This window comes from Aquarana catesbeiana, linkage group LG02, assembly GCF_042186555.1.
Source record: "Aquarana catesbeiana isolate 2022-GZ linkage group LG02, ASM4218655v1, whole genome shotgun sequence".
Lineage (NCBI taxonomy): Eukaryota > Metazoa > Chordata > Amphibia > Anura > Ranidae > Aquarana > Aquarana catesbeiana.
Window position 1 is genome coordinate 170435580 of NC_133325.1, and position 14222 is coordinate 170449801.

Below are 14222 nucleotides of genomic sequence, written 5' to 3' on the forward strand. Positions count from 1 at the left end.
TAAATCATGATTTATATCGCTAGTAAAAAGGCTTGATTTAAATCATTAATTTTTAAGAGCAACTGTCATCTCTGTCCCACAGTAGCTCCTCCTCCGACCCGCTGTTGACTCAGTCGCATTCACTTTAATAAGACGGCTGGTGATGAGGCAATCGCACAACAAGGTGAGGGATGTGGCGGCAGCAGGTGAGTGGATGCCCGCTAACAGGCGCTGCCGTGATGAATTTGAAATGACAGGTGCTCTTTAAATGTAAGTGCTCATTCTTGCTGGTAGTTAGAATCTGTAAATGCTTCCGCTACCTGTACATTTTTTCCGCCTTGGTCTGGGGCTCGCGCACGCCGCGGGTGACACACTCCCGCTGTGATTGGACACTGCGGGAGCCAGTCAGCGGGACCGATGGCCGCCAGGGCTCGCTGAGCGTTCACTGGAGAGGTAAACAAGGCAGACAGTCATCCAGTATTTGCAAACAAAATTAAGGTTTCCTATTTAGAATAATATGCTGTCAGGTTAGTAAAACAGTGATATCAGAAACGATTTTAGATTAATCAAACATAGTTTGCGAACTACTCAAATTATTTTATTTAAATAAAACAATAACATTGCCTGTGCATGTTATCTCAGCTTGCAGAGCTTGGAATTATTGAATGAGTGTACCAAAAATGTAAATATTGCAGAATATACAGTCTCATGCTACATAACTAAGCTCCATTTCATGCTGAATAAACTAAATCCATTAATGTATCTTCAATAGAAAACTATCTTTATCTTTACTCCAAAAACATTTTACTAAAATAAATTTGATAAAAATCAAAAAAATTGGATTTAAAAAAAAAAAAAAAGATTTTTATCCACTTTTTTAATGTGATTATTGCCAGTGGCTATGGCCGCTGGAAATTGCTGTGTGTGTTCTCTGCTGGAGACCTTCCACCATCAGCACTGACTCTGGTGTTGGTGGAATCGAGTGATTGTGTTTCCTGCAACCCGTGGAAAGAAAGATCTCAGTTTCTATGGCCAGCTTTATTTTTGTCTTCAATTAGGCAAACAATTTTGGCTGTTATCTATGGATACTGTCTTTGCTGAATGTAAAGTGTCAGGAACATTCGTAAACCTTTGGCTAGAGGCCAGGGGTAGACGGGATGGTTGTTTGAACTTTGGGTTTCTATGTATTGTCCTTTCTAAGGGTGCTCACCTGGACCCTTCAGTCCTCATGACATTGTGGATTTTCTGCATTCTCCGATGGACTCGGGGATCACTTCACACTCCTCGTATGTGGTTGGGTTCTAGTTGATTTAGGGTTTTCCCTGATCTACGTATTTTCTGGCCATTCAGTTTTTCATAAACGTGGAGCTCTCATTGGATTCTAGGATAGACTCTAGAACGACTGGTCGTCCTCGTCTCGAGCTTTTGTTTCGGATTCCTTCTTGGGACCAGTTATTTCTAGGGACTGGGCTCCATTTATTGTTGATATCAGGTTGTGGGCCCTTTTGGTCCCTGCATTGGAATGTTGTTTTTCACCTGTTTTTGATGGGTTATGGTTGATCAGCTTGTGGGATGCAGTATAACCTGACCGTATCAGAACTCCAGTGTCCCGCAATGGACTCCAAGAAAAGTATTTAAAGGTAATGATACGAATTACATATAGAACAGTCTTATACAAATTATTATAAAACCTTATTGGTTTTGTGTTCTAGTTTGCTATGCTAACTTTTTTTTCTCATTTTTGTTTTTTAATGGAAGTCTCTTTTCACTCCCTTTCTCCAGTCAAACTCTAAACTGAAGCTGGTAAGAAGTTTAGCAGTGTGTGAAGAGTCATCTGGGCCATTTGTTGATGGATGTTTGGAACCTCAGGTAATATTGTATATCATGTTGCTGCTGAATAGAGCCCTATTCCCAAATAGTTACATAGTTTTAAAGCGTATCTAAACCCAAAAACAAAAATGACCCTTGCCAGCCTTTTGATGTGGTAGATGCATTTTGTTTTCCCTTTCCTTATTTCCTACTTATTTTCACCTGGTAATTATGGGAATAACACTTCCTGTCCTTGGGTGGCTATGCTCACGTCACCACTGTATACAGTTGTGCTCATAAGTTTACATACCCTAGCAGAATTTATGATTGCGCCACCATTTTTCAGAGAATATGAATAATAACTCAAAAACATTTCTTTCACTCATGGTTAGTGTTTGGCTGAAGCCATTTATTATCAATCAACTGTGTTTACTCTTTTTAAATCCATAACCAAAACAGAAGCTACCTAAATGACCCTGATCAAAAGTTTAGATACCCTGGTGATTTTGGCCTGATAACATGCACACAAGTTGACACAAAGGGGTTTGAACGGCTATTAAAGGTAACATCCTCACCTGTGATCTGTTTACTCGTAATGTGTGTGTGTGTGCATGTATGTGTATAAAGGTCAATGAGTTTCTGGACTCCTAACAGACCCTGGCATCTTTCATCCAGTGCTGCACTGATGTTTCTGGATTCTGAGTCGTGGGCAAAGCAAAAGGATTGTCAAAGGTTCTGTGGGAAAAGGTAGTTGAACTGTATAAAACAGGAAAGGGATATAAAAAGATATCCAAGGAATTGAGAATGTCAATCAGCACCGTTCAAACGCTAATCAAGAAGTGGAAAATGAGGGGTTCTGTTGAAACCAAACCACGGTCAGGTAGACCAACTAAAATTTCAGCCACAACTGCCAGGAAAATTGTTCAGGATGCAAAGAAAAACCCAGAAATAACTTCAGGTGAAATACAGGACTCTCTGAAAACATGTGGCGTGGCTGTTTTAAGATGCACAATAAGGAGGCACTTGAAGAAAGATGGGCTGGTCAAATCGCCAGAATAAAGCCATTACTACACAAATGCCACAAACTATCCCGCTTACAATACGCCAAACCGCACAGACACAAGCCTCAAACCTTCTGGCACAGTCATTTGGAGTGATGAGATCAAAATTTAGCTTTTTGGCCACAACCATAAACACTACATTTGGAGAGGAGTCAACAGGGCCTATGGTGAAAGCTACACCATTCCTACTGTGAAACACGGAGGTGGATTGCTGATGTTTTGATGATGTGTGAGCTACAAAGGAAATTTGGACAAAATTGATGGCAAGTTGAATGCAGTATGTTATCAAAAAATACTGGAGGAACATTTTCATTCATCAGCCAGAAAGCTGCACATGGGACGTACATGGACATTCCAACATGACAATGATCCAAAACAAAAGACCAAGTTGACCTGTCATTGGCTACAGCAGAATGAAGTGAAGGTTCTGGATTGGCCATCTCAGTCTCCTGACCTCAATATCAATGAGTCACTCTGGGGGGATCTCAAACATGCAGTTCATGCAAGACCGCCCAAGAATTTACAGGAACTGGAGGCTTTTTACCAAGAGGAATGGGCAACTTTACCATCTGAGAAGATAAAGAGCCTCATCCACAAATACCACAAAATACTTCAAGCTGTCATTGATGTTAAAGGGGGCAATACACGGTATTAAAACCTGGGGTATGTAAACTTTTTTTATCAGGGTCATTTGGGTAGTTTCTGTTGTGATTGTGATTATGATTTAAAAAGAGTAAACACAGTTGATTGATAATTGGCTTCAGCCAAACACTAACCACGAGTGAAAAATGTTTGCGTTATCATTCAGAATTCTCTGAAAAATGGCCAAGAAATCATAAATTCTGCCAGGGTATGTCAACTTTTATGAGCACTGTATAGAAGAAGCCATGGTTGTCGTTCAGGCTGTTTTCTTGATTTGGACCATAAATAGATTTTCTGTATCCATTATGTAGGGTGTAGAGGAATTAGTAGTTTTCCGTGGACAGCTTGGGAGGCTGATAAGTGTTTTTCCTTCAAAGCTCAAAAGGAAGTGACAAGGTATTTCTGGAAAGATCAGTAGGTATTTTCTGTCCTTGCTCAAAATGTTCTTAGCCTGAAAACTAATGCAGCCACCTCTTCTAAAGAAGGGTAAGCTGCAATATATTGACAATTGACAATTTTTTTTTTTTTTCTTGGCTTTCGACATAAAACATTTTGTAATGTTTTTTTGTTGACTAGACTTAACCTATCAGTAAAGCAACTGATCAGTTAGATCAGCTGTTTTGAAGGGCAGAGGAGAAAACTATAGTAGAATATACCCCAGAGCTCATAAAGAGTACCTGTCACTACCCAGCTATCACAAGGGATGTTTTTCAACCCCTGTAATGGCAATAAAGTTGAACTATAGAAAAAAAAATATTTAAAGTATCCTGCCCCCTCGTGCTCGCACACAAATGTGAATGTGCAAGTAGTTCCTGCACACGTATGTAAACGGTGATCGCACCACGCACGAGTTATTGCTGCCAACGCCAGACCTCATGTTTAACTTTAAACTGGTAACCTGTAAAGGCTTTAAAAAGCCTTTAGCCTTATTGATAATTTATTTGTGTCATAGTTTATAGGGATTCTGCAGACATGCGCTGTTTTAAAATGTGACCTGTTGGGTATCTATCAACTCTGTGTAACATCATCTTTTATATTTTACCAAAAATGGGGTATTGTCTTTGTGTGCACTAAAACTTATTCAAGTGTATTTTTTCTTGAACATTTGTGTTTGATAAACTGCAGCACAAATATTGTGTGACATAAAATTTGAAACAGCCACCATTTTATTCTTCAGGTCCTTTTGCTTTTAGAAAATGATTTGATGTTAGGTGGGGTTTAAGGAATTTTCTAGCAAAAAAAGTTGCATGAATTTTTTTAAATAAAATTTGAGTCCTCTCATAAAGATACCTTCTAAAGTTCAGTTGACATCTGTGTGCTGCGAGGCAATTGATTGCCCACAGTGCATTGCTGCATTTCTGCTTCCATCTACAGAGACACAGCCACAAGAATATGGTCAGCACCTGGGTTATGGTGACTCCTTTTTCGAAACATGCAAACCCTATCTATTCCACACTTCATACCTGTGAGTACCCCACTGGAGATCCCCTCACTGGGCAATGACAGATCACAGGTGCAGTCTGGGACAAAAGGGACAAATAGCATGTATTCTGCAGATGCCCTACAGGAAACTATGAACACCACTCAGGGTGATAGCTGTTCTCTTGCTCCTGAGTAATGTACAATAATGACACTGCTACCTTTTATCTGATTGACCCCCTTTTAAGCATGCACCATATGGCCCGTTGGACAAAAGCAGATTTCTTTTCCACTGTATATAATTTTTTTGGGAAACTTCTGGAATGTTGGAAACTCTACATGTATTCTCTTCCACCTGACCTGGCTCAGGAATCGGAAGCTCCTTTGCTTGATGGAGGACAGTATTTAGGTCCCTGATTTTTGTAGCAGAAATAGCAGAGTACAAGCTACAACTTTGTGCCAAATGTTCTCTACTGCGGACACATTGATGCATTGAGCATTAATCTTTGCCTAACAGCACCGTGCCGCTCCACAGCCTAAATAAGCGCATGGAGACTGGCTAAGTCTTAAAATTCTTCTCCAATGCCCACACAGATTGATTTTGCACTTTGAGGACTGGCTCAATCCTGAAAGATTATACCCTCCTACTAAGCTTTTTACTAAGATTTAGCCTATGGCAAAAGATTTCAAGAAAAAATGGCCTACTCCGGTAGTGGTTCTTGCAATTTCAGTTCTCAAACTCCTGACCGTTCCCCATTGTTCTTATTCCTAACAGTGGTGGGGCGTCTGTTACAATTTGAATCTCTCTGGGTCACAGACTTTCCAGGCTTGTGGGTTCAATCATGGGTTTCAAAGGGTACAAGATAAGTTCAAAACTCTACCACCTTTCTGCTTTCAAATTACCCAGAAAATCTCCAAGGACTGCCAAGTTTGCAGAATGCCCTGAACCACCCATGGCAGGCAGATTATCTCAGCTGCCACCGCTTAAACAAAGGTCTCTTCAGCCAGAGGTTTTCAATCTTATATGGTAAAGATGAGGGACTCTGGATGTGGAAAATCCTAGCCTCCAGATACAACAACCTGCTGCCTCAGTTGTTGAACCCAGGGGTTTTCAAGCTCTGGCCTTGGGTGCCCTGATTATCTCTTGGTCTCAGTTCAGGCTAATTTATGCCTTCCCTCCACCACAAATTCTGCCTCGCCTGCTCTACAAGGTAGAGCAAGAGCATAAACAGTGATTCTACTTGCTCCAAATTGGCCCAGAAGAACATGCTACACAGGAATACTTAGACTTCTAACAGATGATCCCTGGCCTCTTCCCAACAGGACAGATCAGCTATTTCAAGGCCCTCTATTCCACCTTCCTTTCACTGTCTCTGGCTTTAATGGCATGGCTGTAGAAATCCAGGTCTTAAGAATACATTTCAGCCCACTGTTTGCTGAAAACGGGTCACAGAAATCCAGAGCAAACTGTACTCCAGTGATCCATAGGAAAGTATAGCATAAACACTTTGGCTGTACTTCTCTTTATTATGAGATATGGGCCAAAATACTTTTATGTATGCCAGGAACTTGTCAGTCATTTACAAGATGCAGTGGTTTTGCACAGAGCATTCCTGATCCTTTTTCTTTCCCCCGCCAGCCTTCCTCCTGCCAAGTGCCCCCAGAGCAAACCTGCTATAGGGGCACCCAAGCACGGCTTGCTTCTGAGGTGCTGCTCTGCGTGTTCATTCTCCCACTCAGCTGTGCCTCTCTATCCTCATTGGCTCACTGTCTGTGATTGACAGCAGCAGGAGCCAGCTTGTGCACATCACTGGATCACAATGGGGCTCAGGTAAGTATTAGGGGGGCTGCGGCACACAAGTTTTTTTACCTTCATGCTTAACAGACTACATGACTCTGGTTGCTAGGTAGAGATCTTAATTATTATTGAAGAGTCATCACATCAAAGGGGGCTTGAGTTTCATTGTGTCCCTTTCATGAGAAAGATATGATTGGTCCAAACTGTACAACAAGGAATTCCTCAATGATAGTGAATTAAAGGAACTAGAATAAGAATGACAGGGAGAGACACCTGGGGTATGTCGAGGTCAGGCACATAGGGGGAAGCTTAGAGAGTGTCGAGCCATTGTTTAGCACCCTGGAATCTGTCATATTTTATATACCTTTAACTAGTTCTCTATCCAGTTGATGGTTGAAATGTATTGTCTTTTCCTAGGTATGGCTTCCATGGTTTAGGGCAGACCTGGCCAAAATGTGGCGCCAAAGCTAAATCGGACCCTTTGACTGTTATCCAGTGTTCAATGCTCTTCCACCATCAGCATGGCTCTCAGCCTGTCAGCTTCCTCAATGAGGAGGCTGATATGCTGAGAGAGGCATGCTGGTAGATGTCTGTATGGAGAGCTGCAAGGACTGTCAAGACTCAGCTAAAGGAGCTGATCAGTGTTTTTACCCCCCCCGACCCCCCCCCCCCCGTCTGAAAGATTTATTTCCTACCTGTTATTAGTGTCACTTGTTTGTTTTCTATATGTTTACGTACATATAGACCTTCCCTGGTCCAAAATTAATGAGCCGAATAAAGTTCAGCCCTCCACAACAGTCCCAGTTTCTCATGTGTGCCCTAGGGAAAATTGAATTGCCTCTCCCCTGGTGTGTAGGGGTTTTGTTACTTGATAGTTTGAGTGTTGCTCTATTAATTTGTAGTGATTTATATGCTACTCATTCTGTCATTGGTGTAATGTTTCTTTACTAGTACACAGGGAGCTCTTTAAACTTGAACATACAGAACAGTGCATTGTTTTTAAATCATGCTTTATTGTCTACATGTGTGATGTGAATATTTTTTTTTGTTTGTTTTTGCTTTAGGATGTCATTCACTTGCATATTAGCTGTCCTTCTGATAAGGAAGAGAAGTGCTGTAAGGATGGACCTGAGAAAGATGAGAAAAATAAAGAAAAAGGGCCAAAGAAAATGCTCTCTAGAGGTGGGTTTATTATTGTGGCATCAGTTGGTCTAGACAGATTAGTTCTGTCAGTTACTGTCAAAACAGACGTTCTACATTGTCCTTTGAGGGGCACAGGAATTCAGAAACAGTCGGGTTGTACTGCTGCCTACAGGAGGCTAGGACACTGGCAAACAAAGATGTAAGCCAGCCCCTGTATAACCCCTCTTGCTGATTTTTTCCTTAGTGACTTCAAGATTCTTACACTGGTGCTTAAGCTTGTCTCTACCTACATAGCAGCTATCCAGATCGACATTTCCTCATGAAAAGCTTTGGAGGCCATACACAGACCCCGCTGGAAGGGATAAGTTGCAGGACTAGCCAGGGATGTGACCTTTGGTCACTGGGCAGTGTGGGGGTTTCCAGACCTTTGCGTATTGTTTGCCATGGATTGCTTTCCAGGCCTTTTTTCAGGCATAGCCTCAGCTGCTGGTTGGGCTAAAGTATTGAGAGCTACCTCACCATTTGGCACCTTTTCAAATTTCTCACCGCCACCATTTTTCCTGTGGTAAGGGTTAAGGCTGAGAAGACGAGTGTCTGTCATCTCCTAAGTGGAGTGCTTAATGCATTCCATGCTCTCCTTCCCAACATTCAGTCTAGAGCTAGCACCATCCTGCTTAAGCACCTTGTGGATCATACAGTCTTGTTCCACTGCCAGCCTACAGTGCCTTTTTCACCCATGGCTGCCTAAAACCATCATTAGCACCAGTTTGCCTCACGTTGGACTGAGTTTGCTTTCCACTACGTGATTTTTATCAGTCTTCCTAAAGGACAGTGTTGCTGCTTCGCCCATATTCCCCTAGTGGTTCTGGATGCATTTATCTGGTATTCTTAGGAAGTGACACCTGTAATTTAGAACCTGAGACCCATTTTGTCATTGTGCCATTGGATGAGGCTGATGTGTCTCTCATAGCCACAGGGACCTCCACATCCACTTTGAACTATTGTCCCCCGGCGCCATCTCTGGCAGAGTCTATTTCTGACCTTTGTGGTCCTCTTAATCAAGCTTAACTTGAGCCCAAGGCTGCTCTTACCGTTTGATTAATTGAAGTCCCAATTGTCTAACCCTGGAGAGGCTGTTCTTGAGCCACCTGCAGATGACTCTGATTTTCAATGGGTTGTTTCTCACCTGATTGATGCAGTATGTTCTAACCTGCGTGTAGAAGATCAGCTTGTTGTTCCAGGCCTTAGGATCTATTAGAGTTTCTACATCTGTAAATACATTCCCATTACACCTGCTATATAGGTCATTCCTCTGTGAGAACTGGAAACACCCTATAGGATCCTGGGCCCCTTCTGAGTATGTCAGTTTTTTTCCCTCTTCCTCTGAGGTGGAATTTATTAATCAGTGGTCTCTTCCCACCATAGATGTAGCTTGAAGATCTTCCCTGACTAGCAAATTTGTAGTTCAAATAATCTGGAGTGGCTCTTCTTCCTGTTTCACTTTACTATATCAAACAATGTCAGAATGCCGAAATCACTTAAGGATCCATCTATTGCTCTGTTAGGCCCCTTGTTTCATTTCATTGGGTCTGTTGCCGATACAGATGCGTGGGGCACTCTGGCTATAGGCTTGGGACGCCAGTGATAAAGCCATGGAACATCTGACTTAAGACTTCCCTTGAAGGGTAACAATTGGTCCTTCTCTTAACATTGTCATTAGCAATGTCACTAGTGGCTGGAGTCTGCTACTTGAACGCCAGGAGCTCTGTAGAGGGGTTGGAGGAACTCCACCTTTTCTCCTTCATCTATATCAGCAATAGTAGTGTTATGGATTCAGATCCTACCTACCATCTCTGAGCAATAGGGCTAAAACACCTTCATGAAGGTGCACCCTCCACTTCTAAAAGTTGGGGATGTTGGTTTATCCAGATGACTCCTTGGGTAGTTTGCCAACTCAACATTTGGGTGCTCAAGTCACCCCTGGTAGCCACCAAGCTAAACCCTTGAGTTTGGCAAGTCATTCACCTGCCCCTAACCATGGTTTGGGTGTTACTGCACTTGGCAGTGTATCTTACAAGGTATGATTTGGAATCCCCACACCCTGGAATCTTGTTCTTTCTGTGGTAGGAACTTGCCTTTGCGTTTCATGTGCCCCTCATCTCTCCCCCTTTTCGAAAGAAGTCCCTGACTTACGTGGCTGGCAGGGATCAGTTCCTACTGTTCCCTCTCCTAGTAAGGATCTGATCCTTCAGTGTCCTCCAGAAGCACCTATCGCTGCTCGAGACACTGGATCTTCTGTCCACCCTAGTACCTTTCCTTGGCATGCTCTGTAGATCCTCACTGAAGGGGGGCAGTTTTGTCTGTGGTGGTGCATGATATATCTAGCAGTAGTTTTAGGAGTTCTAGTTTATTTAGATCTCACCCAACTAGTCTCCTTCCCTTGTGGACTTGTGGTTCTTTTCAGCCTCCCCCTCTTTCTGGGATCTTGAGGCAAGATATTCAGATGCTCTCTTTGACCCAGGAAGTTCCAGACAAAATTAATCAGTACAGTGAACTGGATGGCACCTTCATACCACCCCCTCCTGGAAATCTTTTTCTACCTGATCTGTCCTCATGCTTGGAACTTTATCTAGTTTTGCAGAACAAACATTTTATGTTTTTTAATATAGGACCCTTCTGTGAGTTTGTATTCTGACCTGATCTCTGTTGAACATCGCCTAAAGGCTGCAAGAGCATCACCTTGTTCACCCTCAGGAAAGTTTGTGTAATCTCCTCCCTTTTGAACTGGCTAGTGGCCTGATCCCTATTCTGTAAGTTGCGGTGTATGCTACCCTTGAACACTTGGTCTCCACTTTGAAGTGTTGGGGGAAGCACATGGATGCTCCTTCTTTCCTATTTGGCACATATCCATTGTGGGATAGCCCTGTGCTCCCACATGCCCCTTATAGAGGATAATGTAAATTTGGAGGAATTCATGGGACCTTATCACAAGAGATGGCTTTTTCTGCCTCTTCTGCAGCTGATTTGAGGGACACATGTCCCATTCTCCTGTCTTTTGGCTGGCCCTTTGTAATGGTTTCTCACAAAACTGAGGCTTGCTGGGTAGAAGAGATGTTATATGGGGGGCTGTCTAACAACTTGTCTGTTTGCCAGTGTCCTAGCCTTCTGTAGGTGTTGATGCAATCAGTTCTGGATTCCTGGGTCTCTCCATCGATTTTGCACTAAGCACAAAAATCTTTTTCTATTTTCACAGGATTGTTGATTTTCAAAAGCTTGGAGAGTTGCCTATAAATAGAATACGTGAAAAATATATTTGTGGCTACTCTGTTAAATATAGTATGGTGGCCTACAACTAGTCTGCCTTACTATAAGGTTACTGGGAGATGGCCTTTCACTGCCAACCCCTTTTGCATCACTATGACTTGAACACGAAACACTTGCAGGAAAGTTTTTGTTGGGTTCCTATGCGTAGGATTCACTCAGTTGTGACAGAAGAGGGTGAGCAGTGGTCAAACACAATCCTATTATATTCTACCATGTCTGTATGACTGCCAAGGACATAGACCCTTGTTTTCTGAAGTGAAACCGATGATGTGTAATGTCGCTAAAGGGTAATTGGTGTTTAGCAAGTTCTATTGAGGGTTGTGCACTCCCATGTTACTGTTGATTATTATGTACTATAGAGTAATGCAAGTTGCATCCATTGTTTTTAGAAAGACTACTGACTTTCAAGATAAGACTTGGTGTTTTATAAGACGTGATTTTCCTTCTTCTGTCCCCACAGATTCTAGTCAGGAGTACACAGATTCTACTGGAATAGATGTACATGAATTTTTAGTGAACACACTGAAGAATAACCCAAGGTATCTTGTAAATGCAATTTTAACTTTTCAAAATTGGGCATTTAATTTGTCTTTTTTTTTTTTTGGTGTATCATTTAGTGTACTTTTTCATTATTGCAGCGATCAACTGCTGCAGTTAGACTCTGATAAAAGTTGGAGTAGCTCTGCCCTGTTGATGGCTGCTGGAGCTCACAGAAAATCTTGATGTCGGAGATGACATCACGGTATTTTCTTTTTCATAGCCATGTGGAAACCTTGTGTTACTGCTGTGCTGTAGGTAATTCTATTCAGCCCTCTTTAGCAGGATTGCAAGTCAAAGAGCTGATTGAATATTGCTGAACTGCAACTGTCACTGATATAGTGGTTCCAGCACATAAACCAGTCACTGTTTTTGAAAATTGCCATTGGGCCAATTTATTTATGCAAAGCTAAAAAAAATGAATAAGCCTAATAAAAAAACAAAAGTAGTTGCAATGACTTTTGCACTTTCAGAGAAGATAACATTTTGTTCCTGTTTTACCCCTCAATAACACTTAGGCGCCTTTCACACGGACGGCTATTCTGCCGCAGTTAAAAGCATGTTTTTTTTCCTGTGGAGTTCAAGACTCCAGGCACTGCGAACAGCTGCATTTGCACAGTGCGATTAGCTACGGTCGCATTTGGCTGCGGTTTTCCATTTCCATGGCAACCCGACAGGGTGCCAACTCGCACTGATTCTTGAGGGGGAACTCCACGCCAAATTTTAAATTAAAAAATGGCGTGGGTTCCCCCCAGGGGCATACCAGGCCCTTCTGTCTGGTATGGATTTTGAGAGGAACCCCTACGCCGAAAAAACGGCGTGGGGTCCCCCCCATAATCCATACCAGACCCTTATCCGAGCACGCAGCCTGGTCAGTCAGGAAAGGGGGTGGGGACGGGCGAGCGCCCACCCCCCCCTCCTGAGCCGTACCAGGCCGCAGGCCCTCAACATGGGGGGTGGGTGCTTTGGGGGAGGGGGCGCCCTGCGGCCCTCCCACCCCAAAGCACCTTGTCCCCATGTTGATGAGGACAAGGGCCTCTTCCCGACAGCCCTGGCCGTTGGTTGTCGGGGTCTGCGGGCGGAGGGCTTATCAGAATCCGGGAGCCCCCTTTAATAAGAGGGCCCCCAGATCCCGGCCCCCCACCCTATGTGAATGAGTATGGGGTACATGGTACCCCCACCCATTCACCTAGGGAAAAAGTGTCAATAAAAAAAAACACTACACAGATTTTTAAAGTAATTTATTAGACAGCTCCGGGGGTCTTCTTCCGACTTCGGGGGTCTTCTGATGGGCTCCTCCGCTATCTTCTGCTCTTTTGCCGCTCTTTTGCTAGCGGAGGAGCCCGGTCTTCTGCCTTCTTCCCTTTTCTTTTCTTCTGATGTTGACACGATGCTCTCTCCGGCTGGAATGCACTCTGGGCACTCCGCTCTGACTTATATAGGTGGTGACCCTGCCCCCTTATGCCGTCACAGTACCTGGGCATGCTGGGACTGGGACGTTTTAGGGGGCGTGGTCATTATCTGTTGCTTTTATTTATTCTTTGGGCATGTGTGAGTAGCATATCAAATGTCCACAACTTGTTAAAGTTGTCCTCCAGGCAAGCACCTACAGTGGAAAGAATAAGTACATAAACTCCTTGGAATTCAAGCGGTAGTTAACGCCCCTTTTTAACTTGTACCTACAGATAAGCCTATAATAAGGCTTACCTGTAGATACAGTGAATGTCTCCTAAACCTGCAGTATTTAGAAGATATTCACACTTGAAGTGATGGCGATGTCAGAGTGTGCTGTAAGTTTAGCGGCTGTGATCTCATGTTCATGCACTGGAGTGACATCATCGTGGCCCAACCATTCTGTTGGCCAGAGAGCACAAACCAAATCTGGAAGGAAGACCGGGTGAAGATGAAAGTGTGGACAGCGATGATAGCGGGCATCGCTGGAGGGCTTCATTTTAAGGCAAGTCTGTCATATATTGTGCTAGTATGCGGTGCATGGTAGCACATTATGGCTTAAATTTCCCAGGGGCCCACTTTTTTATTTTCTTTATTCCATTAGTTTACTACTGCTTTAGCTAGGTTCCTGCAGTAATTTGCCATAAGGCTAGGTTTACGTTGATATGGCTCTGCGAGCCGTGTATTGCGTGAGCACGGCAGCCCATTCATTTGAATGGACTGTCATGCCTCCTGAAATACAGGGAAAAGGTCCCTGCACAATTATTGGAATGGCAGCACACATGGGAACTGGAAAGGCAATGTGGTTCCCAGTTGGGGGTGATTTCTAGTGCGCCATTAGGAATAATGGCACCCGCACGCATCCACCACATTTTTATGTCCAGGTGGTTGCGGCTGTGGTAACAGGTGCGGATCCACAGCGGAACCAACCACACAGATGTTAACTTGGCCTAAAATGTGATCTTATCCTTATCTAAGTCACAGCAATTATTTACTAAAGACAAATCCATTTTGCACTACAATTGCACTTGGAAGTGTAGTCACTGTAGATCTTGGGG

General features: G+C 43.2%; 1 protein-coding gene across 16 annotated transcripts in view; it reads left to right on the forward strand.

Annotated features, from left to right (window-relative positions):
- The window catches only part of R3HDM2 (R3H domain containing 2), a 186454-nt gene that overhangs the window by 103896 nt on the left and 68336 nt on the right, over window positions 1-14222 (forward strand). For all 16 annotated transcript variants that reach the window (XR_012241551.1, XM_073613807.1, XM_073613812.1 and 13 more), the window contains 3 exons: window positions 1762-1848; window positions 7773-7890; window positions 11636-11714. Coding sequence is in view for 15 of the 16 variants with exons in the window: in XM_073613807.1 (XP_073469908.1) it covers window positions 1762-1848; window positions 7773-7890; window positions 11636-11714 (284 nt within the window). In the remaining variant the exon portion in view is untranslated. The remainder of the gene's footprint in view (window positions 1-1761; window positions 1849-7772; window positions 7891-11635; window positions 11715-14222) is intronic.